The following is a 24,834-nucleotide window of genomic DNA, read 5'->3' as shown; positions in this document are numbered from 1 at the left end:
CTATGGATGCTACAGCACAGTTTGTGAAAAGGTTATTTTTCCTCTATTGTTTTTGCACCATTGTCAAAAATGAGTTGGGCCTGTTTGTGTGGGTCTATTTCTCATTCTCTGTTCTGTTCATTAATCTGTGTAATTATTCCTCCTCCAGTACCCCCAACCTTGATTACTGTCATTGTATAGTAAGTCTTAAAATCATGTAGTGATTCCTCCCACTTTTTTTCATAATAATTTTATCTATTCTAGGTCCTTTCCTTTTCCATACAAATTTAGAATAAGTGTATGTATGTTTATAAAATAGTTGCTAAGATTTTGGTAAGAATTAATTTAAACCTATAGATCAATTTGGGGAAAACCTTTATGTTTCTCAGGTCAAGTCTTTCATTCCATGAACACTGTGTATCTCTCCATTTATTTACTGTTCCTTGGAATCCTTTCACCAGCATTTCATAGTTTTTTTATTGAAGTATCATTGATATACAATTTTATGATGGTTTCAAATACACAACACAGTGGTTCAACATGCACGCATATTGTCAAATCCTCACTCACTCCATTGTAGTCACTGTCTATCAACATAGTAAGATGTTGTAGAATCATCAATCGTGTTCTCTGTACTGTGTTACCATCCCTGTGATCTACATATAATGTGATTGTGAAGTATAGTGCCCCTTAATCCCCTTCTGTGTCCCACCCACCCTCCCCTACCCCTCCACTTTGGTAACCACTAGTTCCTTCTCAGTGTCTGTGAGTTTACTGTTATTTTGTTCCTTCTGTTTGGCTTTGTTTTTATACCCCACAAGTGAGTGAAATCATTTGGTATTTCTCTTTCTCTGCCTGGCTTATTTCACTGAGCATAATACCCTCTAGATCCATTCATGTTGTTGCAAATGGCAGGATTTCTTTTTCTTTTTATGGCTGAATAATATTCTATTGTGTATATATATATACCACCTCTTCTTTATCCATTTATCTATTGATGGACACTTAGGTTGTTTCCATATCTTGGATCTGTAAATTGTGCAGCGATAAACACGGGGGTGTATGTTTTTGAATCAGGGATCTTGTTTATTTTTAGTAAATTTAATCGGGTTATTTGTATTTTGGGTGTTGAAGCATATGAGTATATTTTGGATGTTAACCCCTTATCAGATAAATCATTTACCAATATATTCTCCCATACTGTATGATGCCTTTTTGTTCTGCTGATGGTGTCCTTTTCTGTACAGAAGCTTTTTAGCTTGATGTAGTCCCACTTGTTCATTTTTGATGCTGTGTTCAGGAAAAAGTTGCTCATATTTGTGTTTTGAGAGATTTTTGCCTATGTTTTCTTCTAAGAGTTTTATGGCTTCATGACTTACAATCAAGTCTTTGATCCATTTCAAGTTTACTTTTGTGTATGAAGTTAGGCAATAATCCAGTTTCATTCTCTTACATGTAGCTGTCCAGTTTTGCCAACACCAGTTGTTGGAGAGGCTGTCTTTTCCCCACTGTATATTCATGGCTCCTTTATTGTATATTAATTGACCATATATATGGATTTATATCTGGGTTCTCTATTCTGTTCCATTGATCTATGGGTTTGTTCTTGTGCCAGTACGAAATTGTTTTGATTACTGTAGCTTTGTAGTAGAGCTTGAGGTCAGGGAGCATAATACCTCTAGCTTTGTTCTTCTTTCTCAGAACTGCTTTGGTTATTCGGGGTCTTTTGTGGTTCCATATGAATTTTAGAACTATTTGTTCTAGTTCATTGTAGAATGCTGTTGGTGTTTTAATAGGGATTGCATTGAATCTGGAGATTGCTTTAGGCCGGATAGCCATTTTGAAAATATTAATTCTTCCTATCCATGAGCATGGGGTAGATTTCCATTTTTTGATGTCTTCTTTAATTTCTCTCATGAGTATCTTGTAGTTTTCAGAGAAAAGGTCTTTCACTTTCTTGATTAGGTTTATTCCTAGGTATTTTCTTTTTTTGATGCAATTGTAAATGGCATTGTTTTCCTGATTTCTCTTTCTGCTAATTCATGCATCTATATAGAAATGCAACAGATTTCTGTGTGTTAATTTTGTATCCTGCAACTTTGCTGAATTCAGTTATTAGTTCTAGCAGTTTTTTAGTGGAGTCTTTAGGCTTTTCTATGTATAATATCATGTCATCTGCAAATAGTAACAGTTTAACTTCTTCCTTACCAATTTCAATGCCTTTTATCTCTTTGTGTTGTCTGATTGCCATGGCTAGGACCTCCAGAACTATGTTGAATAGAAGTGGTGAGAGTGGGCATCCTTGTCTTGTTCCCAATCTTAGAGGAAAAGCTTTCAGCTTTTCACTATTAAGTATGATGTTGACTGTGGGTTTGTAATATATGGTCTTTATTATGTTGAGGTATGTACCCTCTATACCCATTTTGCTAAGAGTTTTTATCATGTATGGATGTTGAATTTTATCAAATGCTCTTCAGCATCTATTGAGATGATCATGTGATTTTGTCCTTTTTGTTGATGTGATATATGATATTGATTGATTTATGAATATTGTACCATTCTCACTTGGTCATGATGGATGATCTTTTTGATATATTTTTGAATTCAGTTTGCTAATACTTTGTTGAGGATTTTTGCATCTGTGTCCATCAGGGATATTGGTCTGTAATTTTCTTGTTTTGTGGTGTGTTTGTCTTGTTTTGGTATTAAAGTGATGCTGGCCTCATAAAATGAGTTTGGAAGTATTTCCTTATCTTCTACTTTTTGGAAAACTTTAAGGATGGGTATTAGCTTCTCTTTAAATGTTTGATAAAATTCAGCCATGAAGCCATCTGGATCAGGCGTTTTGTTCTTAGGTAGTTTTTTGATTACCAATTCAATTTCATTGCTGGTATTTGGTCTGTTCAGATTTTCTGTTTCTTCCTGGATCAGTCTTGGAAGGTTGTGTTTTTCTAGGAAGTTGTCCATTTCTTCTAAGTTGTCCAGTTTATTGGCATATAATTTTTCATAGAATTCTCTAATAATTCTTTGTATTTCTGTGGTGACCATTGTGATTATTCCTTTTTTGTTTCTGATTCTGTTTATGTGTGTTCACTCTCTTCTTTTTTTAATAAGTCTGGCTAGGGGTTTATCTTTTTTGTTTATTTTCTCAAGGAACCAGCTCCTGGTTTCATTGATTCTTTCTATTACTTATTCTTCTCTATTTTACTTATATCTGCTCTGATCTTTATTATGTCCCTCCTTCTACTGACTTTGGGTTTCATTTGTTCTTCTCTTTCTAGTTTCTTTAATTGTGAGTTTAGACTGTTTATTTGGGATTATTCTTGTTTCTTGAGGTAAGCCTGTATTGCTACATATTTTCCTCTTAGAATTGCTTTCACTGTATCCCTCAGGTTTCAGGTTGTTGAGTTGTTGTTTTCATTTGTCTCTGTATATTGCTTGATCTCCATTTTAATTTGGTCATTGAGCCATTGATTATTTAGAAGAATGTTGTTTAGCCTCCATGTGTTTGTAGGCTTTTTTGTTTTCTTTGTGTAATTTATTTCTAGTTTCATAGCATTGTGGTCTGAGAAGCTAGTTGATACAATTTCAATCTTTTTGAATTTACTCAGGCTCTTTTTTGTGGCCTAGTATTTTATCTAGTCTGGATAACATTCTATGTACACTTGAGAAGAATGTGTATCCTGCTGCTTTTGGGTAGAATGTTCTGTATGTGGCTGCTAGGTCCCTCTGATATAATGGATTGTTCAGTGCCTTTATTTCCTTACTTATTTCCTGTCTGGCTGATCTGTCTATTGGTGTGAGTGGTGTGTTAAAGTTTCCTAAAATGAATGCATTGCAGTCTATTTCCTCCCTTAATTCTGTTAGTATTTGTTTTACATATGTAGGTACTTCTATATTGGGTGCATAGATATTCATAATGGTTAATCCTTTTGTTGGACTGACTATTTTATTATTATGTAATGTCCTTCTTTGTCTCTTGTTACTTTCTTTGTTTTGAAATCTATTTTGTCTTATATAAGTACTGCTACTCCTGCTTTTCTCTCCCTATTATTTGCATGATCTATCTTTTTCCATCCGTTCACTGTTATTCTGTGTATGTCTTTTGTCTGATATGAGTCTCTTGTAGGCAGCATATAGATGGGTCTTGTTTCCTTATCTATTCTGCCACTCTGTGTCTTTTGATTGGTGCATTCACTCTATTTACATTTAGGGTCATTATCAACAGATATATACTTGTTGCCATACAGGTTTTGATTTGTGGTTATGAAAGGTTCAAGGATAGCTTCCTTACTATCTAACAGTCTATCTTAAATTTCTGATTAGTCTACTTCAAACCCAATCTAAAGATACTTTCCCCCCATTTTTCTTCTTCCTCTTCCCCACTTTATATATTAGGTACCATATTCTGCATTATTTGTGTATCCCTTGACTGATTTTGTGAGTAGTTAATTTAATTTCATACTTGCTTGTTAATTAATTGGTCTACCACCTTTACTGTAGGTTTATTTTCTCTGGTGACAGCTATTTAGCCTTAGGAACATTTCCATCTAGAGCAGTCCCTTTAACATATCCTGTAGGACTGGCTTACTGGTGGTGAATTCCTTCAACTTTTGTTTATCTGGAAACTATTTGATCCCTGCTTCAAATTTAAATGATAATATTGCTAGGTAGAGGATTTGTGGTTGGAGATCCTTCCATTTCATTACATTAAACATATCATGCCACTACATTTTGGTCTGTAAAGTTTCTGCTGAGAAGTCTGCTGATAGCCTGGTGGGGTTTCCTTTATAAGGAATCTTTTATCTCTCTCTGGCAACTTTCAGTACTCTCTCCTTGTCCTTGATCTTTATCATTTTAATTATTATATATGTCTTGATGTTGTCTTCCTAGGGCTCCTTTTGTTAGGGGATCTCTGTACTCTGTGACCTAAGTGTCTATTTCCTCCCCCAGTTTGGGAACGTTTTCAACAATTATTTCAACAAGGAAACTTTCTATAGCTTTGTCTCTTTCTTCTGCTGCTGCTACCCCTATTATGAGCATATTGTTCCATGTGGATTGGTCACACAGCTCTCTTATTCTTCCTTCATCATAAAGATCCTATTTTCGGCTTCACTGTTTTCTTGCTCCCTAATTTCCAGGTCATTTACAACTTCTTCAGTCTATGAAAATTTGCTCTTAGATCCCTCCATTGTATTTTTCATTTCAGATACTGTATTCTTCTGACTCTTTTAGAGGTCATCTATCTTTTTGTTGAGGTCCTTCCTGAGCTCTTGAATATTTTTCTGTAGATCTATGAGCATGTTTATGACTTTTACTTTGAAGTCTTTATCAAGAAGATTGGTGATTTCAGTTTTACTCAGCCCTGTTTCTGGTGTGTTGCCTGTAGTTTTTCTTGGACCAAATTCCTCTGCCTCCTCATTTTTTTTAGTGTTTCCTATGGAATAGTAGCTTTATGTAGGAGACACTCTCCAGTGCCCAGAAGCTCAAATCCTGTGCAGGATCCACATCTGTTGGGGATGTCCAGGGGGTGGGACACCCCATGTGCAGGGAGTGGGACACCTTTCTGTCTGGCTTGTAGTGATGTGATTTCAGGTGGGCTGTGAGGGCCATCAGTTGATTGCACGTGCAGGGAAAATATTTGGAGCTGTGCTGCTGGAGTTGCTGTGGGCAGAGCTGCAGGGGCTTCAGGCAAGTGGGACCTGTGCCTGTTGGGAGGAAGGAGCCCCCCCAAGGCTGGATTTCACAAGCAGTTCCCCATCTGGCCTGAAACAGGACTGAGAAAGATGGGAGGATCTCCCTCTGCCTACCAGGGAGTAAACTCTGATTCTGCTTCCAACCAGCAGGCTGCACACCACAGGGAGGAGCCTCAGAGCTGCATTGCCAGTGAGGAGGATGGAGCACCTGGGGTTCCTGCAAGTTGCTAACCTGTTGGGCCAGGGTTGGGCTGGGGAGTTATTGTCCACCTGACCTTTCTCCTGAGCAGAGAGAACTGTGTACCCCTGCCCTACTGGTGCCCCTCTCATTGAGTGGAGGTCTTTCAAACTGCCTATTTGTCTTATGTCTCGGGAGGCCAATACAGCATACCTGTTGTCCACAAAGGGGTGGAATCTCACCCTCACCAAGTGTTCCACCTGTCTTTATTGCCCAGCCTCCTTAATCACTGGAGCACCATGTAATGTGGGTTTGTGTTCCCAAATCAGATCTCCAGGGCCGGGTGTTCACTGGTACAGGGCTCCTACTCCCTCCCTGCACTGTTCCTCTTCCTCCTGCCTGTGCACTAGGGTTGGAGGAGGGCCTGGATCCCACTGGACCACAGCTTTGCCACATTACCATTTTCTGTGAGGTCTTCTCTTTTTCCCCAGATGTAGGTAGTCATTCTGAAATCTTCAGGTTGTTTTCAGGTTTAGTTGTATTTGCTGTATTTTCATGTTCTATGTGGTTTTGGGAGGTTTCTACCTTGATTTCATACACCATCATCTTTTATCCAGAATCTGCATTGTGATTTTTGACATAGATATCACATATATGTTTGATTAAATTTACACCTAAAGTATTTCATCTTCTTTGGAGTGATTGCTCATTGCATTGTGTTTTTAATGCATTTCAGCATATCATTGTTATTATGTAGAAATGCAGTTGATTTTTGTGTGTTGACGTTGTTTCCTACAACCTTGCTGAGCTCATTTATTAGTTCTAGAGGTTTTTTTTACTATTGCTTGAGATTTTTATCATTGACAATCATGACACTTGAAAACAGAGACACTTCTTTTTTTCCTCTGCAGCTCTGTGCCTTTTCTTTTTCACTTTATATCTACTCTCTCAGATTTCTAGCATACATCAGTTTGTCCAACTAAAGTCATGATGTATACATTAGGTTTCTAGAACTTAGTCATTGTATTTTCTAAGTTTGTAACCTTTGATCACCATCACCCCTACCTGCTCTCCCTAGAACCTTATACCTACTATTCTACCCTCTGTTCCTACAACCTTGACTTCATTTTTTTAGATTCCACATATAAGTGAGAATGAAGTGATATTTGCTCTTCTGTGTCGGGCTTAATTCACTTAGCATGTCATCCCCCAGACTCTTCCATGTTGTGGGAAATGGCAGGATACCCTTCTTTCTTAAGGATGAATAATAATCCATTCTACATATGCATGTATATTTCCTTACTGAAGTTATTTCATAAAGTCTGGAAGAGCTAACTGCTATTATTTTTGGACCTTGGAAGCTATTCTGCCATCTTGGTGATGTCACTCACTCTTCCATCATTAAGTATGATGTTGGCTCTATATTTTCTTTAAGGTGTATTTGACATCAAGTTGAGGAAGTTTCTCTCTCTCTCTAGTTTGTGAGTGTTTATCATGAAAAGTTGTTGGAGATATGTATTTTAAAGCAAAATATAATTTAGGAAGATAGAGGAAAGTTGCAAACATGTTGGTTGCAAAGGCCAGTCACAAGGTGAGAAACAGAATTACATCTCTCTTTTCCCTTCTCCCCTTGGGTTAAAAAATGTAGGGGAAGATGATTCCAGGTAATGCCAACATTTCTTCAAAATATCAAATAGATTTTTAATGTTTTAAGTATTAATATATTTTTTAATCACCATATCAAGACACCCATTTTTCAAGATCATGCTGTAGATACATGTAAACATAGAACAGGTCCAGGGCAGATAGTTGGCCAGGCTACCTGGCTGTGTGTCTTAAATCCAATTCTACTCTGCAGAGCCCAGGAGAATATACTGGTTCTTAACACTCTATTCCCCTGGAAGAATAGTTTTCCTTTCACATGGGTGAAGTGCATATTAAAGATGATTGCAACATAAACCTGGAAACTGCACCAGATGCCTGGATGTCTCCTGAACCCTCACAGTGAGCTAGGCCTCATGGGATAAATATTTATTGAGCATCTAGCATAAGGCCTGCTACTAAGTAGACAGTCACTGAATATTTGTTGGATATTTGGTGTCCATTTAGCAAATTTTACACAACACTAGAGACCTCCCTAACTGTTGGTCTAAATTTCCTTTGCTTTTGACTCTAGAAACTTGGCCCAGTTGGACTTATGAAAAGTGCTCTCACAGTGTCTGAGGATGAAGAATGGAAGAGAATACGAGCATTGCTGTCCCCAACTTTCACCAGTGGAAAACTCAAGGATGTAAGAAGATAAGAGGACTTCTAATTAGTAATGTACAGTAACTTTTGCATCTGAAGACAGGTGCAAAATATGACAGCCCATTTCCAAAATGCAGTCTCCTTAATAACAGCTTTCTAGAAAAGTTATTTTGTCTTTATGTGTTAGAAGAGACATGGTAAGATTTGTTATAAATTGTGACTTCCTGCTCCATGCTTATGAATGCCATGTCCTTCTAGCATGTACATTGGCATTTATTTTGAGTGCGTCTTATTTTCTGTCTAGATGTTTCCCATCATTGGCCAGTATGGAGATGTGCTGGTGAGGAACCTGAGGAAGGAGGCAGAAAAGAGCAAGCCCATCGCCATGAAAGAGTAAGGGGGAAGGCAGCTGCTGGGGTTCTGAGCTCTGCCCTGAGGCCTTCCCGCTGCTGTCACGGAGCTGACACTCCCGCAGAGGAGTTACCCTAGTGCCAGAGCAGAAGTGGGTGTGTGGGGGTAGAACTCCAGTGGGTCACCAGGGAGTGACCAACATGTGGGGCAGCCAGCAGAGAAAGGGTCTGCTCCTGTGCACTCGGGTAATTCACTTTATATGCTACTGTTGGCCTTGGATATTCTGGAAGACAAAAATACATAGCTTAGCATGAAGAGACATGATCAGACCAAAGTTGTGAGTGTAGAGTCCGTGGAATGGTGGGAGGGGAAGGCACCTGGTGCTTACTGGTGGGCACTGGGAGGGGCAGGAAAGTTACAGTGGGGAACTTGGAACAACCTAAATCCCTTCACCATTTGCTGAGGATATCAGCAAAATACTACATATTGACCCTTACCCCTACATCTCTTTCCTTCAGTCTCTAAACAGAGGAGGGCTTCTACAGGCTATGGGTAAGGTAACCATAAGGTCACAGTCTAAGCCCAGATATTTAATTACTCAGAAACAGGTGTACCCTGGGCTGTCCTGGGACAACTGGGACATGCGATCGCTGTTATGGGATCCCAAAATCAGAATCTGAGGATTTAACATTATTATTTTAAACAAAAGCTTTCTCAGTTCTTACATTTACAGACGGGAGTCTGCCCTCAGGGCACCCTCAGATCACGGTAGCTGAGGAAGAGTGGGTCTCCCAGGAGACTTATCAGGGGTGCAGACAAGGTGGGAGGACGTTGCCGGCAAGTGAGAACAGGGTGTTGCTGTTCTGTGTGTGCTGAAGAGGAGTCAGCTGAGCGTAGCTGCTGCGGTGACGTAAGACTCAGCTCAGTGTCACCTTCCTTGACACCCAGGAAGTGTTCATTACTCCTCCCTTTGTCCTCATCAAGCACAGGCTCACACACCTCCCGTGGCCTGCACTCAAAACACGTGACTGCATTTTGTGTGATTGCGGGTCTCCGTCCCTCTGTGGCCAAGCTCCTTGAGCTCAGAGGTGGGTCTCTGATCTCAGTGCCCCCGTACCCACAGCACAGGGCCAACACGTATCACTGGCACCTCAAGAGCACCCCAGGAGTGAGTGTGATGGCAGCATAGACACCTCAGCTGTCCCAGCAGGTGCCTCTGAGAGTGTGTGTCTCCCTGTCGTCCCTGGTTATGAAGTTACCTGCTCTTCCTGGTGCCTGTGCTGGGTATGCAGAATAAAGAGGTGCTGGCTTTAACTTCCATGTGTTTCTCTCTCTCCTCAGCATCTTTGGGGCCTACAGCATGGATGTGATTACTAGCACATCATTTGGAGTGAACATTGATTCCCTTAACAACCCACAAGATCCCTTCGTGGAAAATGCCAAGAAGCTCTTGAGATTTGATTTCCTTGATCCACTCTTTCTCAGCATAAGTATGTGGATACTATGTTTCTGTTCCTTCCATCCTCCTTCCCTTCCTTTCTCACTCTGTCTTCCCTGTCTCTCTTTTTTTCCAAGCAGCTTTACTGGGATATAATTCACATACCACATAAATTCATTTACAAAACAATTAAAAGGTTTTGCAACCTAAGTGTCCTTCAACAGGTGAACGGATAAAGAAAAGACAGTATGTATGTATGTGTGTGTGTGTTAATATTTTTGTGAACTCAGCTTTCAGAGTATAAGTTTTGCACTTCTTTAGCTAAAATTATTCCTAGGTATTCAATTCTTTTTATCTTATTTAAGTTGAGTTATTTTCTTAATTTTTCTTTTGGACAATTTATTGCAGTATAAACACAATTTATTTTGTATTTGGATCTGGTATCCTGAAACACTGCTGAACTTCTTTATTACTTCTAACAGATTTTAGTTGGTACCTTAGGATTTTCTATATATAAGATCACAGTATCTGATAATACAGTCTCACTTCTTCATTTCTAATATTAATGCCTTTTTCTCCCCAAATTCCTCTAGCTAGAGCCTCTAGTACAATGTTGACTGGAAGTGGTAAGAGAGATATTCTAGTCTTGTTTCTAAATTTAATGGAAAGCATGCAGTCTTTCATGATAAAGTATGGTGGGTGTTTCATAGGAATCCTTCACAAGATTGAGTAAATTCACTTCTATTCCTAGTTTGATGTTTGTTTTTATCACATAAGGATCTTCAATTTTGTCAAAGGCTTCTTCTGCATCTGTTGAGATGGTTGTGAGATTTTTGTTTTTATTCTATTGATATGGTGTATTACATAACTTTGAATTCCTGGGGTAAACTCCCCTTGGTTATGGTATATAATTCCTTTTATATGTTGCTAGACTCAGTTTGCTAGTTTTTGTGATGACTTGTGCATCCATGTTCGTGAGATATGTTGGTCTGTAGCTGCCTTTTCTTGTGAAAGCTTTGTCTGGTTTTAGTGTTAGGGTCTTACTGGCCTCAAAGATTGAGTTTGGAAGTGTTCCCTTTGGGAGCATTTGTGAAAAGTTTGGTGTTATTAAATATTTGATAGAATTCACCATTGAAACCATCTGGATCTGACCTCTTGTGTGGGTAATTTCTTGATTGCTGACTCAATATTTAAATTTCTATTCAGATGGTCTATTTCTTTTTGAATCCATTCCTATACTTTCTATCTTTCTAAGGAATTTTTCATTCCTCTAAGTTATCTAATTTATGGGGGTACAATTGGTCATAGTATTCCTTTATATTCCTTTTTATTTTTGGTCAGTAATAATCTCCCCTCTTTCATTTCTAATGTTACTAATGAGAATCTTCTGTGGTTTTGTCATGGGTGATGTAGCTGAAGGTCTTCTAAAAGAATCAGCTTTTGGTTTCATTGCTCTTCTCTATTACCTTCTATTCTCCATCTCATTAGTCTCTGCTCTCATCTTTAAGTTTCCTTCTGCTTTAGCTTTAGTTCACTGTGGTTTTTTCCAGTTTGTCAAGGGAAATGCTAGGTAATTGATTTGAGATCTTTGTTCTTTTTAAATTTACCTATTTACAGACATGCATTTCTCTGTGATCACTGCCACTAAGTTTTGTATGTTATGTTTCCATTTTTACTAATCTCAAAATAATTCCTAATTCCCTTTTGATTTTTTTTGACCCATTGGTTACTTAGGAGTGTATTGTTTTAACTTCCACATATTCACAAGTTTCCCAATTTTTCTCTGTGCTATTGATTTCTAATTTCATTCCACTGTGATTGAAGGACATACAATGTCTTGTTTCCATTGTGAGTACGATTTCTTGAGAAGCACAATTAAGTAAAGTAGCAGAGTATGATTGTGTTTTATCCAAACAGATGCTGGGTCAATGAATAAAAGGCTAAGACGTCAAGGAATTTAATCCTGTTACTTTAGTCATGCAAAGGATGCACTAGGGGACACTGATCTCACTGCTGTAGTGAGGGGCCCTGTGTGTGGGCTTGCCCCTGCTCAGCCATTGGCTTGGAAGTCTGAGCAAAAGTCATGGAGGGAATGGCTCCCGGTTGAAAAGTCCTGTAATTTAATCTTCCATGGGTGTAGAAAATTGTAATTGTTTCAGGTAAATTTTACATTCTCACTGTGCTTTCCTTTTTCCCTACAGTTCTGTTTCCTTTCCTTACCCCTGTATTTGAAGTATTTGATATCAGTCTGTTTCCAAAAAATGTTATTGATTTTTTCACAAAATCTGTAAAAAGGATTAAGGAAAGTCGCCTCAAAGATACACAAAAGGTAAAATCTGGTGGCACTTACATGGGGGTGCTCACTTTTTGATAATGTGTTCAACTGTATACTTTTAGTTTGTGTACATCTCACATAGTTTTAAGGTTGCTAGAGAACTCCAGGGTGTAGAAAAGGAGAGTTATACCAATTTGGTGGGAATGAAGAAGGTAGATTTGGGGAAGGACATGAGAAAATGAGTCAGAGACACAGTTTAAATTTAATATACACTTGACAGCATGTCACTGAATGAATATCATAGAGATGAAAACTTTAGCACTTTCCTTCAATAAATTGTCAAAGGATAAAAATTAACATTTCAAGACCATTGTACTATTCTCATAATTCCCCCAAATCTTAGGTTGGCAAAGAATCACTTCAGTCACTTCCAACCCTGTTATTTTACACATTTTCTAATGGAAGTCATATCAGGCTACCTAGTGGAGCATAGCATGTTAAATTGACCCTGTCATGATGTGGACATGGCCAGGAATCTTCACTGGACATTGAGGCTGCAGGCCGGCTAACACAGCTTTCCTTCATGAGGCCTGGACACCAGCAGATTGATGTCTGCAGGCCAGGAGACAGGGCTGGGTTCCCAGGATGGCACTGTAGGTTGTGTAGACTTCAGGGAGGGTGGGGCACTTTACGACGCTCACACGAAAGCTACCGGTGAACACTGCAAAGCCACACGTTAATCTGTGTGGCTCTTCATTAAGCAGTAAGGCTGGAGAAAATTAAAAGGATTACAATCAGGACTTCATCCTGAGCATGAGACAGGATGGGAAAGGTGCAGGCACCTCGATGAGCAAGAAGCTGTGTTCAAAAGCCAGAGAGACCAAGAATCAGAGGAGGCAGTAACAGAAAAGCAGTTGGACAGGATGGCTGGATTCCTCTCAGGGAAACATCCTGCTCTCCCAGATTTGCAGCTGAATATTTTTGTTCCCTGATGACCCCACTCAGACTCTGGACTTGAAGGGGCCATGTTTTCAAGGGAGAGTTTAAGTACTGGCTGATTTCTGACTTCACAAGTGACTCCCAGTTTGAGATTTCTCTTTCTACTGCTAGAACCGAGTGGATCTTCTTCAGCTGATGATTAACTCCCAGAATTCCAAAGAAATGGACGGCCATAAAGGTAACCAAGGAGGGCTTCAGAGGGCCTGCTGTAGGGGGGCTTAAAGGCAGGGGTGGTTCTGAAGACAAGCAGGAAGTTTTCTGGGCAGATGAGAATTTCTGCCACATTGCAGAAAGACACTTATTAAATTTAACATGTAGCAAGAAGCACATTCTAGAAGCATGCAGGCAAAACTTTGTAGAAGGCTTGGAGGCAATCATAAACTATTTTGTGCCGAGATGTCCATCTCTGGTCTGTGGATCACCTACATCAGGACCTCGATGGTGCCTCTCTTCAATGTGAGTTCTCAGGCCTCACCCAGACCCACTGAATCAGAACCTCTGCCTGGAGACTTGCATCAAGGCTTCATCACATCAGGAGGCACATTGCCCCTGGGTTGGTGGCCTCTAGAATTTACAGCAGGAGAGTGTGAACACTTTGCAAGCAGGTGGAGGTAGGGGAAGGAAACAAGAGAATGGGTCAGAGACACAATGTTTAATACTAATAATAGGCATGACTTGGAGCACTTTCAGTTGTGTTCACCAGTTTAATTAACTGTAAGCTTTATTTATCCCTTTTAAATTAAAAGTAACTGTGAGCCTATATAACTTCTTTGTTCCTCCTCAAACTTTCACTGTCTAGTTTTATCACCCATGGATGATTTTTTACTCAAATCATCACTATGATGACTGCAAAATGAACTTTCAAATTCCATCACTTGTTCTACATTTATGAGGTGATATTCCATTGTCAGGGAGAGGTTCCCATTCTCCTGCATTTATTTACTATTTCTTTTTGTAAGAAATATCTCATAAATTACTAATTTATTGTCTCATGTTATTCTTTGCTTTGATCCTCAAGTTCTCACAAGGTGTGTCCACTGAAAAGCCTTCCAAGTGGGCTTTTATGTAATTTTTCTTCTTCCTCTTTTAAAAGTTATTTTATTTACAATAACTTTGTTCTTATCTATATATAGCAACAGTAGAAACTACACTGTTATAGTTTCACAGCAATGAGCAGAAAGCACAGCTGTTTCCAGCACACTCCCTACCCCCTTCCCACACAGACCCCCTCACTGTCAAACCCCTCCCAGGAGTGGACCTTTGTCACACTCAGTGAACCTGCAATAGCACATTATTATCACCCAAAGTCCATACTTTACATCAAGGTTCACTCTTGGTGTATATTCTATGGGTTTTCAGAGATGTAGAGTGCTGTGTATCTCCCATTATACTATGTAGACTATCTTGTTTCCTTTTCACATACCATTTTCTGAGCTCTTCTTGGCTTTCTAGTGGGAATCATTCCAGATTTATCTTCCCCTGACAAAATCTGGAATCTACCATTTCTCCAAGAGCCCTAGGTTCTTTTTGGTGAGACATGGTATTTAGAAACCAAAATCTGGGATGTAGGAGTGCTCATTGTTACTAGAATTTCTTGGCTTCTAGATCTTCTCAGTGCACAAAGCTGAGAACATCAAATATATTTACACACAACTGATAAACATACATATTTCCTTATCTACCCATAACCATTGTTGTAGACATGTTGTCTCTCAACAACAGCAAAAAAGAACTGATGCATAGTTTACAACTGTGACATAAATTCTCCCTTCATGATTAATTTTAAGCTGTTGATGATTTGACAACCATGTCAGAAAATTCCTGAAAATTTAACAACTGGTTGTAGAGAATAAAGATGACACCAGCATAGCACTAAAATATATCTGTAGCTATGTCTACATCTAGTTATATCTCTGAATCTGTTATTCTAGCAATCAATCTATCTACATAGTCCAAAAGAACTTTTTGTGGTGACGTAGTCTACATCTGCTCTGTTCAATGCAATAACCACTAGCCACATGTAGCTATTGCACACTTCACATATGGCTAGTGCTGCTGAAGAGATGAAACTTGTATTATATTCAACTTCTACTAGATTGAATCAAAATTTAAATAGCCACATGGGGCTAGTGGCTAACATACTGAAAGCAGAGCTCAGAGTGCTAAGCTTTGAGTATCATGGGTTTTGTGTAACCCTATGGGGTGAAGAATTTTCTAGAGGAATTCATCCATAACAGCATCCTAGAAGCTACATTAGGAAATCAGAACTCTGTAAACCTTTCTTACATGCATTTTGCATTCTTTTTAGTTGTGAGACACATGGTTGGGGCAGGTGCCCTGTTCATTTCAGTGCTTAACTATTTAAAGGTTCTAATATAGTCCCAATCAAACAGATTAGAACCTGCCCATGCTTAGATTGTCCCAGGAGAAAATCAAAAGGGAGACCAACTTATGTCCACAAGGGCTGTTTGCTGAGCATGATGTAGAGCAGAGAGTGGGGACATGTGCTAAGGAAGGTGACATTCAGGACATGGTTGAATAAGCACTGCTGACCCTGCTCACTGGGCCCTGTTTTTCTATATTTCATCTGGTCAATGCCCTTTTAATGATACATTCTTTCTTCTGCTTTTCTAAGCCATTTTTTAGGGTAGGATCAATCACCATTCTTCTAGCTTTTGTCCATGTCTGTACTTTTTGTTTATTATGGAGCTCATTCATTGAACACCTGTGCCTTTGGTCTTCTGTTACCTGATGCCTCTCAAAGGTATAATAATTCATGTTTCCTAAGCATAGTATATGATTTTCTGATATCAAAATAGTGCCAAATAAAAATCATACACAAAGTATGCACACAAACCACCCATACCAAGAATGTTCAGATTTTAGTTCAATAGTTCTATGGTGGATTTTGTTTTTCTGCATTTTGAATAAGTTCCCAGGAACTACTGATATTGCTGGTCCGTGGACCACACATTGAGTAGCAAGAGTTATCTGTAGCCCAGTATTGTTCTCTTAAGTATAAGGAAACATGTTTAGAAGAAAGGTCTTTAACTTCTCCTAACTATTAAGCCTTGTATTACAAAACCTCTCAACAAAATCAACTATATGTTACTTAGAATTATTTAAATTTTTCCTGGAGGAGAATGCTATCCCATATCCTCAAGTACTTTTAGGATTCTCCAACGGACATGCTGATCACAGCATATATGTTAGACAGGAATGCTAGCTCATGAAATTACCCATTCACATTGCAGGGAAGGGTGTCATAACCAACCACAGAAGAACAAGAATAGTATTAGCTTCGGGACTGAATCAAGACCACTTTTGCCTTTTTTGGTTCTGAAAGATACACATCAGCATGCAAACCACCCCCAGTTGGACTCTGAATTGCATTTCCATTTTTTCCCTAAGGATTTGAGAGTTCAATTTTGATTTCTCCTCATCTAACCTGAAGTGTTGTACATTCACTTGCTGTATCTAAATTTCTTTCTCTCCTTTTAGCTCTGACTGATACGGAGCTTGTGGCCCAATCTATTATCTTTATTTTTGCTGGCTATGAGACCACTAGCAGTGTTCTTTCCTTCCTTACATATTTATTGGCCACTCACCCTGATGTCCAGCAGAAACTGCAAGAGGAGATTGATGCAACTTTCCCAAATAAGGTGAGGGGGTGATACCCAGAGAGGGTGGGCGAAGGTGAAGGTTTAGCAAGAAGGACTCCTCACCATTTCCTAGGAGGATTTTTGCAAAACGCAGAAGCATCAGTTCTTACACCTGTACATTTAGGAAGGATTTATGGAGAAAAAACAAACGGAGAAATGTAGGTAATATACATTATTCACAGAAATAAAATATCTTTGAGAAAAAAGCACTGGTGCTAGTATATGATTTTCTGTTATCAAAATACTGCCAAATAAAAATCACACACAAAGTATTAGTGGCACCTAACGTTAAGCATTTATTGCTCAAGTGTCTAGATAGCTATCTCTGTTGGTATTTGCTTGACCCACCTTCGTCTGGCTGTTGGCTGATCTAGGCTGGCCCTGGCTAGGCTGGCAGGGCTGACTCAGCCCACACCCATGCATCCATGCATCTCTCCTATTCCAGAAAACTAGCCTGGGTGTGTTCTTCTCGGGGCAATAACAGACAGCTAGAGCAAGAAGCCCGATCTGTGGGTGCCCTTCTAAACTCTGCTTGCATCACACTTGGCCAACATTCCATTGCTTCAAAGCAGGCCACATGGTCAACCCAGAGTCAGAATGGAAGGACACCACCACATTAGAGGGCAAAGGGCACAAACACAGGAGGGGTCAAGAAATGGGGCCATTCATGCAGTTTACCACACTGGGTAACTTTGCTGAACAGGAGAGGCTTGGTATGTAGGGAAGAGCATCAGGTAGGATATAGAACACATGCATTTAAGTCCTGACTCTGGTTTCCACAAGGTTATCACCCTCCTACTTCATAGGTCCTTCAAATGTAAGGTAAGGATACATTTTAGGGCCTACCTAAATGAGAATTTTCTTTCCTTTGTGGTAAAGCCCATATTGGAATCCTTTCAATTGCAATAAGATGGAAAGGATACTATCAGACAGAGCCTAGCTAGAGCACTGTGTTCCCCCATTTTTATAATAATAATTGCAGTCTTAGCAACAACACTATTACCTCACATTTGCTTCTTACTATGTATGTCTGTTTTCAATGCTTTATACTTATAAATGAATTTAATCTTCCTAAAATTATTTAATAGGATAGGCCAGGATATGTTTCAGGAACAGATGAGCCCTCCAATCTCAGTGGCTTTACAAAGAAAAGGTTTGCTTCTAACTCATATTTCTATGTCCAACATAGATTATAGGTGGAGGATGGGTGTGTGAGTGTCTGCTCCACGTAGTTACTCAGGGATTCACGCTAAAGAGGCTCCACTTTCTTACAGCACCATTCTCTGGAATGTGAAGAGTTCTTGGCTGGGGAATAAAGACCTAGTGTAGTGCTTACTGCCTTTCCAAATGTTTTGACCCCAAAGTGACATATATCCCCTCTGTTCATAGTCCATTTGCAAGATCGTGTTCCCTAACTTCAGGTTCACTTGGAAATGTGGGGACAACATGGATATTGGGTGACCAGTGAATATCTCTGCCACCAAACCATGTGAAGGACAACTCCTATTATCTACTAATAGCATAAGGAAAAATTGAGCTTCAGAGAGATGAAATATCTTTCATACAGTCTACTCTCACTGTTGGTGAGGAACCCAAGCTGGGGGCTGATGACTGTCTCCCGGGCCAAACAACCTCTACAATGTTGCCCATGAAATATAACACCAAGTGATAGTGATGTATTGCCCATGCTATTGTCAGGTGTCTCTCTCTGCCCAAACCAGAATTCTTTGTGGTGTGAGGAGACCTGGACTCAGGGACTCATGTGGCTTGTCTGAGATATTCAGAACACATGGTCAAACCCGGCAGTGAAAAATGGGAGATTATTCCAGCAACAGAGGAAGGGGCTGTGGGTGGGTTCTAATCCTCTTTATGACATCCTCTAAACGGTGTGCCAGGCAGCAGCTATTCATGCTCTTCATTTGTCATATTAGGTATAGCAAGGAAGTAATTTCTCCCCAATTTATAGAGATTTTGTGTAATTGAGTGTTTCCAAATTCTACATATATAATCACAGAGTTAGCTATTAAGTAGGATTTTTCTACTACAAACTTTACATTGAATAGGGGAGTTGCTCTTTTACATGGTCTCTCTCCTTGGTACAGATACACAAGCTCTCTTGTAAAAGGAAACAGTGACATTGGCGTATTTCACTTAGCAGTGAGGGTCATGGTCTTGAGCCACTTTGTCCAAATGATAAAAACCACTACGTGGTAATGTGAGGGGTTTCAGGGCCTGTTTAGGGATTGTCCCAGTGGCCTCCCATTGTCCTAACTTCTCCACACATATAATGGGCTACTAAGCAGTCAAAGGACATGATAGATACTAAAATGTGTATAAGTGGGAAGGTCCCTTACCAAAATTAATTATCCCTTGGAGTTCCTGTGCTCCAGCAGTACTGCCTAGACTGAGTTGGGAGTTGATCCCAAATCTCACTTTCTCTAAATCTGTTTCTTCCCAGACGCTCCCTTCCTACGATGCCCTGGTGCAGATGGAGTACCTAGACATGGTGGTGAATGAATCTCTCAGATTATTCCCAGTTGCTGGTAGACTTGAGCGACTCTGTAAGAAAGATGTGGAGATCAAAGGGGTGCTCATTCCCAAGGGGACAGTGGTGATGGTGCCCATCTTTGTTCTTCATCAAGACCCAGAGCTCTGGCCAGAACCTGAGGAGTTCCGCCCTGAAAGGTACAGGGCCCCTGGAGAGGGAACCCACCCTGGTCTGGGCTCGCTTGAGCATATTGTCACATCTCTTGGCAGAGATGATAAATGTGTGGTTGTGTGATCATTTATTTGTACATCTTTTAATTTTTAGGAGATTTTTTATTACAAGAATGATCATTGCTTTTGCCAAAATTTTACACACATATGATGAGAAAAAGAAAATTACAGCTGTCTACAGTCTCAATACCTTAAGATAGGTCTCATTAATAACGTGATGTTGTCCTTATGTACATTTACATATATATGTTATATATATGTAAATTTATATATTAAGATAGTATTATGTCTTATTTGACTTTTAACCTTACTTTATTAGATATTAAACTATAAAGAACATGCTATGTGTGGGAGTGATTATATGCATATTCATAGTAGACTTAAGCACTGTCTAATTTTAGGTGTACACGATTTTTAACTTTCAGTTTTTCTGTGCTTCTGTCTTGAGCTCTCTGAATTTATCACCAATGTTCACATATTCCATGTTTTGAAACATTGGCTGCCATTTGTTTTTTTTAATTTTTTAACTGAAGCATAGTTGATATACAATATTACATTGCTTTAAAATATGAAACACAGTGATTCAACAGTTCTACACATTATTAAGTCCTCACCGCTCCTACTGGGGTCACTATCTGTCAACATAGGAAGATGTTACAGAGCCACTGACTATATTCTCCATGCTGCACTTGCACCCCCATAACCAACTTGTATTATGGTTGAGATTGTTGTGCCTCTTTCTCCCCCTCATCCACCACGCCCACCCACAGCAACCCTTCCCAGAGGGTAACCAAAAGTCACTTCTCAGTGTCTGTGAATCTACTGCTGTTTTATTCATTTTGTTTTGTTTTTAGAGTCCACATATGAGTGAAATCATATGGTACTTGTCTTTCTCCACCTGGCTTATTTCACATAGCATAATATCCTCTAAGTCCATCATTGTTGTCCCAAATGGCAGGATTTCTTTCTTTTTTTTTTTTACAGCTGAATGATATTCCATGGTGTATATTTACCACCTCTTTATCCATTCATCAATTGTTGGACACTTTGGTTGCTTCCATATCTGGTTATTGTAAATAATGTGGTGATAAACATGGGGGTGCACACATCTTTAAGACTCAGATTTTGTTTTCTTCAAGTAAATTCCCAAAAATGGAATTACTGGGTTGTACACTATTTCTATTTTTAGTTTGTGGAGGACCCTCCATACTGCCTTCCATAGTGGCTGCACCAATTGGAGGGTTCCCATTTCTCCACATCCTCACCAACACTTAGTATTTCTAGTGTTTTGGATAGTGAGCATTATAACTGGTGTGAATGATATTTCATTTCCATTTCAATTTGCATTTCCTTGATGATTAGTGATGTGGAGCATCTTCATGCCTGTTGGCCATTTGTATTTTTTCTCTGTAAAATTGTCTGTTCAGGTCCCCTGCCCATATTTTCATTGGGTTATTTGATTTTTTGGGTGTTGGGGCATATTCGTTATTTATATATTTGGATGTTAACCCCTTATCAAGTAAATCATGTATGAATATATTCTCCCATACTGTAGGTTGCCTTTTTGTTCTGATGATGGTACCCTTTGCTGTACAGAAGCTTTTTAGTTTGATGTAGTCCCACTTATTCATTTTTTATATTGTTTCCCTTGCTCAGGGAGACATGTCCAGAAAAAAAACTGCTCATGCTTATGTTCAAGGGATTTTTGCCTAAGTTTTCCTCTAAGGGTTTTATGGTTCTATGTCCTATATTTAGATCTTGAATCCATTTCACATTTACTTTTCTGTATGGAGTTAAGACAGTGACCTGGTTTCATTTGCTTGCATGTAGCTGTCCAATTTTCCCAACACCATTTATTGAAGAGTCTGTCTTTTCCCTGTTGTATATTCATGGCTTCCTTGTCATACATTAATTCATCATACATGCATGGGTTTATTTCTGAGTTCTCTATTTTGTTCCATTGATCTATGGATACCTTCTTGAACCAGGGCCATACCTGTTTGATTATAGTGGCTTTGTAGAGTAGCTTGAATTGAGGGAATGTAATACCTCTAGCTTCTTCTTTCTCAAGATAGCTTTTGCTATTTGGGGTCTTTTGTGGTTCCATATGAATTTAAGATTATTTGCTCTAGTTCACTGAAAAATGCCATTGGTAATTTGTTAGGGATTGCATTGAATCTGTAAAATGATTTGTGCAGGATGGCCATTTTGACAATATTAGTTCTTACTATCCATGAACTTGGATCAATTTCCATTTATTTGTGTCTTCTTTAATTTCTCTTCTCAGTGTCTTACAGTTTCCGAGTACAGGTCTTTCACCTCCTGGGTTAGTTTTATTCCTATGTGCTTTATTCTTTTTGAGCAATTGTAAATAGAGTTGTTTCTTCTTCTGCTAGTCAGTTGTCTGTACGTGGTAATGCAACATATTTATGTATATTAATTTTGTATCCTGAAACTTTGCTGAATCCAGTTATTAGTTCTAATGGTTTTTGGTGGAGTCTTTAGGGTTTTCTATATACAGTACCAAGTCATCTGCAAATAGTGTCTGTTCTATGTCTTCCTTACCAATATGGATGACTTTTATATCTTTATCTTCTCTGATTGCCATGGTTAAGTCCTCCAGTAGTATGTTGAGTTAAAGTGGTGAGAATGGGCATCCTTGCCTTGTTCCTGATCTTAGAGGAAAAGCTTACATCTTTTCACCATTCAGTATGATGTTAGCTGTGGGTTTGGTCCTTATTATCTTATATATGGTCTGTATTATGTTGAGGTATGTTCCCTCTGTACCCACTTTGTTGAGAGTTTTTATCATGACTGGATGTTGAATTTTGTCAGTGCATTTTAAGCAACGATTGAGATGATCAGATGGTTTTTATCCTTCCATTTGTTAATGTTATATATCATGTTCATTGATTTACGAATATTATACCATCCTTGCATCCTTGGAATAAATCCCACTCTGTTGTGCTGGATGATCCTTTTGTTGTATTTCTGAGTTTGATTTTCTAATATTTTGTTGAGGATTCTTGTGTCTATGTTTGTCTGAGATATTGGCCTATAATTAGTCTTTTTTCTTTGTTTGTCTGGTTTAGGTATTAGATTGATGCTGGCCTCATAGAATGAGTTGGAAGTATTCCCTCCTTTTCTACTTTTTGGAATTCTTTGAGAAGGATGGATATTAGCTCTTCTTTAAATGTTTGGTGGAAGTCAACTGTGAATCCATCTAGTTATGGAATTTACTTACTGGAAGTCTTTTGATTGCCAATTTAAACTTGTTACTGCTAATTGGTCTCTGTTCAGACCTTCTGTTTCTTCCTGGGTCAGTCTTGGAAGGTTGTACTTTTCAAGGAATTTATCCATATCTTCTAGGTTGTCCAATTTATTGGCCCATAATTTTTGATAGTATTCTCTAATAATTCTTTAAATGTCTGTGGTATTAGTTATAACATCCCCTTTTTCATTTCTGATTTTGTTTATTTGTGTCTTCTCCCCTTTTTGTGTGAAAAGTCTGGCTAGGGTTTGTCTGTATTCTTTCACTTCTCAAAGAACCAGCTCTTTGTTTCATTGCATTTTTCCATTGTGTTGTTCTTCTCTGTTTTATTTATTTCTGCTCTCATCTTTATTATGTCACTCCTAGTAACTTTGGTTTTCATTTCTTGTTCTTTTTCTAGTTTCCTTAGTTGTGCACTTAGACTGTTTATTTTGGATTGTTCCTCTTTCTTGAGGTTGGCCTGTATTGCTATGTACTTCCTTCTTAGAACTGCTTTTGCAGCATCCACGTATTTTGAACTGTTGTATTTTGTTTCCATTTGTCTTCATGCATTGCTTGATTTCTTCTTTGATTTGTTCACTGATCCATTGATTATTTACCCTCTGGGTGTATGTGCTTTCTTTTGGTTTCTTTGTGTAATTGATTTCTAGTTTCATGCCATTCTGATCTGAAAAGATGCTTCATACAATGTCAATATCTTTGAATTTATTGAGACTGTTTTTGTGTCCTAATATGTGATCTATTCTGGAAAACATTCCATGTGCACTTGAGAAAAATGTGTATGCTGCTGCTTTGCAGCAGGAAAGGTCTGTATATACCTGTTAAGTCCATCTGGTCTAACGTGTTGTTCAACACCTCTGTTTCCTTATTTATTTTCTGTCTGGATGATCTGTTCACTGATGTAAGTGGACTGTTAAGGTCTCTTAATATGATTGTGTTGCTGTCAGTTTCCCATTTAGGTCTGTTCATATTTGTTTTATATATTTAGATGCTCCTATGTTGGGTGCATAGATATTTACAATCATTATATCCTCTTGTTGGACTGATCACTTTATATTTGTGGAATGTCCTTCTTTGTCTCTTGTTACCTTTTTTGTTTTGAAGTCTACTTTGTCTGATAAAATTACTGCCACCCCTTTTTTTTCTCTTTATTTGCATGAAATAGATTTTTTTCCATCCCCTCACTTTCAGTCTGTGTATGTCTTTAGGTCTGAAATGAATATCCTTTAGGCAGCATATAGATGGGCCTTGTGTCTTTATTTGTTCTGCTACCCTATGTCTTTTGATTGGTGTATCTAGTCCAATTATATTTAAGGCAATTATGGATAGATATATACTTGTTACCATTTTATTAACTGTTTTCTGGTTGGTTTTGTAGTTTCTCTGTTCTGATCTTCCTCTCTTATCTCATCTCTTATTATTTGATGGTTTTTAATACTGTTCTGCTTGGGTTTCCTTTTTAATTTTTGTGTATCTGTTATATGCTTTGGGTTTGCAGTTACCATAAGGTTCATAGACTCTTTCCTAAATATATAACAGTTTATATTAAGTTGATGGTCACTCTATTTCTAACACAATCTGAAAGTACTCCTTTTGTATTTTTCCTCCTCCACACTTTATGTATGTCATAATCTACATCTCTTGTATAACCCATGATTGATTTTGTGTATAGTTGATTTTACTACTTTTGTGTTTAACTTCATACTTGCTCGGTAAGTAATTGGCCTGCTACTTTCATTGTAGGTTTGTTTCATTGATGAAAAATATTTAGGCTTAAGAATATTTCCAGCTACAGAAGTCCCTTTACATGTCTTGTAAGATCAGGTTAGTTTTTGGGAATTCATTTAACTTTAGTTTATCTGGGAAATGTTTAATCTCCCCTTCAATTCTGAATGGTAATCTTGCTGGGGAGAGGATTCTTGGTTGTAGGTTCTTCTCTTTCAATACATTAAATATTTCATGTCACTCCCTTCTGACCTGTAAATTTTCTGCTGAGGAATCTACTGATAGTCTTATGGAG

General features: G+C 38.6%; 1 protein-coding gene across 1 annotated transcript in view; it reads left to right on the top strand.

The window, feature by feature from the left end:
• Window positions 1-24,834, top strand: part of LOC118918302 (cytochrome P450 3A12-like) — a 36,601-nt gene that overhangs the window by 7,006 nt on the left and 4,761 nt on the right. The window contains exons 5-11 of the mRNA XM_036896965.2: window positions 8,030-8,143; window positions 8,405-8,493; window positions 9,793-9,941; window positions 12,091-12,218; window positions 13,275-13,341; window positions 16,665-16,825; window positions 19,284-19,510. Of these exons, the coding sequence (XP_036752860.2) occupies window positions 8,030-8,143; window positions 8,405-8,493; window positions 9,793-9,941; window positions 12,091-12,218; window positions 13,275-13,341; window positions 16,665-16,825; window positions 19,284-19,510 (935 nt within the window). The remainder of the gene's footprint in view (window positions 1-8,029; window positions 8,144-8,404; window positions 8,494-9,792; window positions 9,942-12,090; window positions 12,219-13,274; window positions 13,342-16,664; window positions 16,826-19,283; window positions 19,511-24,834) is intronic.

The sequence above is a fragment of the Manis pentadactyla genome, chromosome 10 (assembly GCF_030020395.1).
Source record: "Manis pentadactyla isolate mManPen7 chromosome 10, mManPen7.hap1, whole genome shotgun sequence".
NCBI classification, from domain to species: Eukaryota; Metazoa; Chordata; class Mammalia; order Pholidota; family Manidae; genus Manis; species Manis pentadactyla.
Note: the sequence above shows the minus strand (reverse complement) of the source record. Positions and strands in the feature narration are given on the sequence as shown.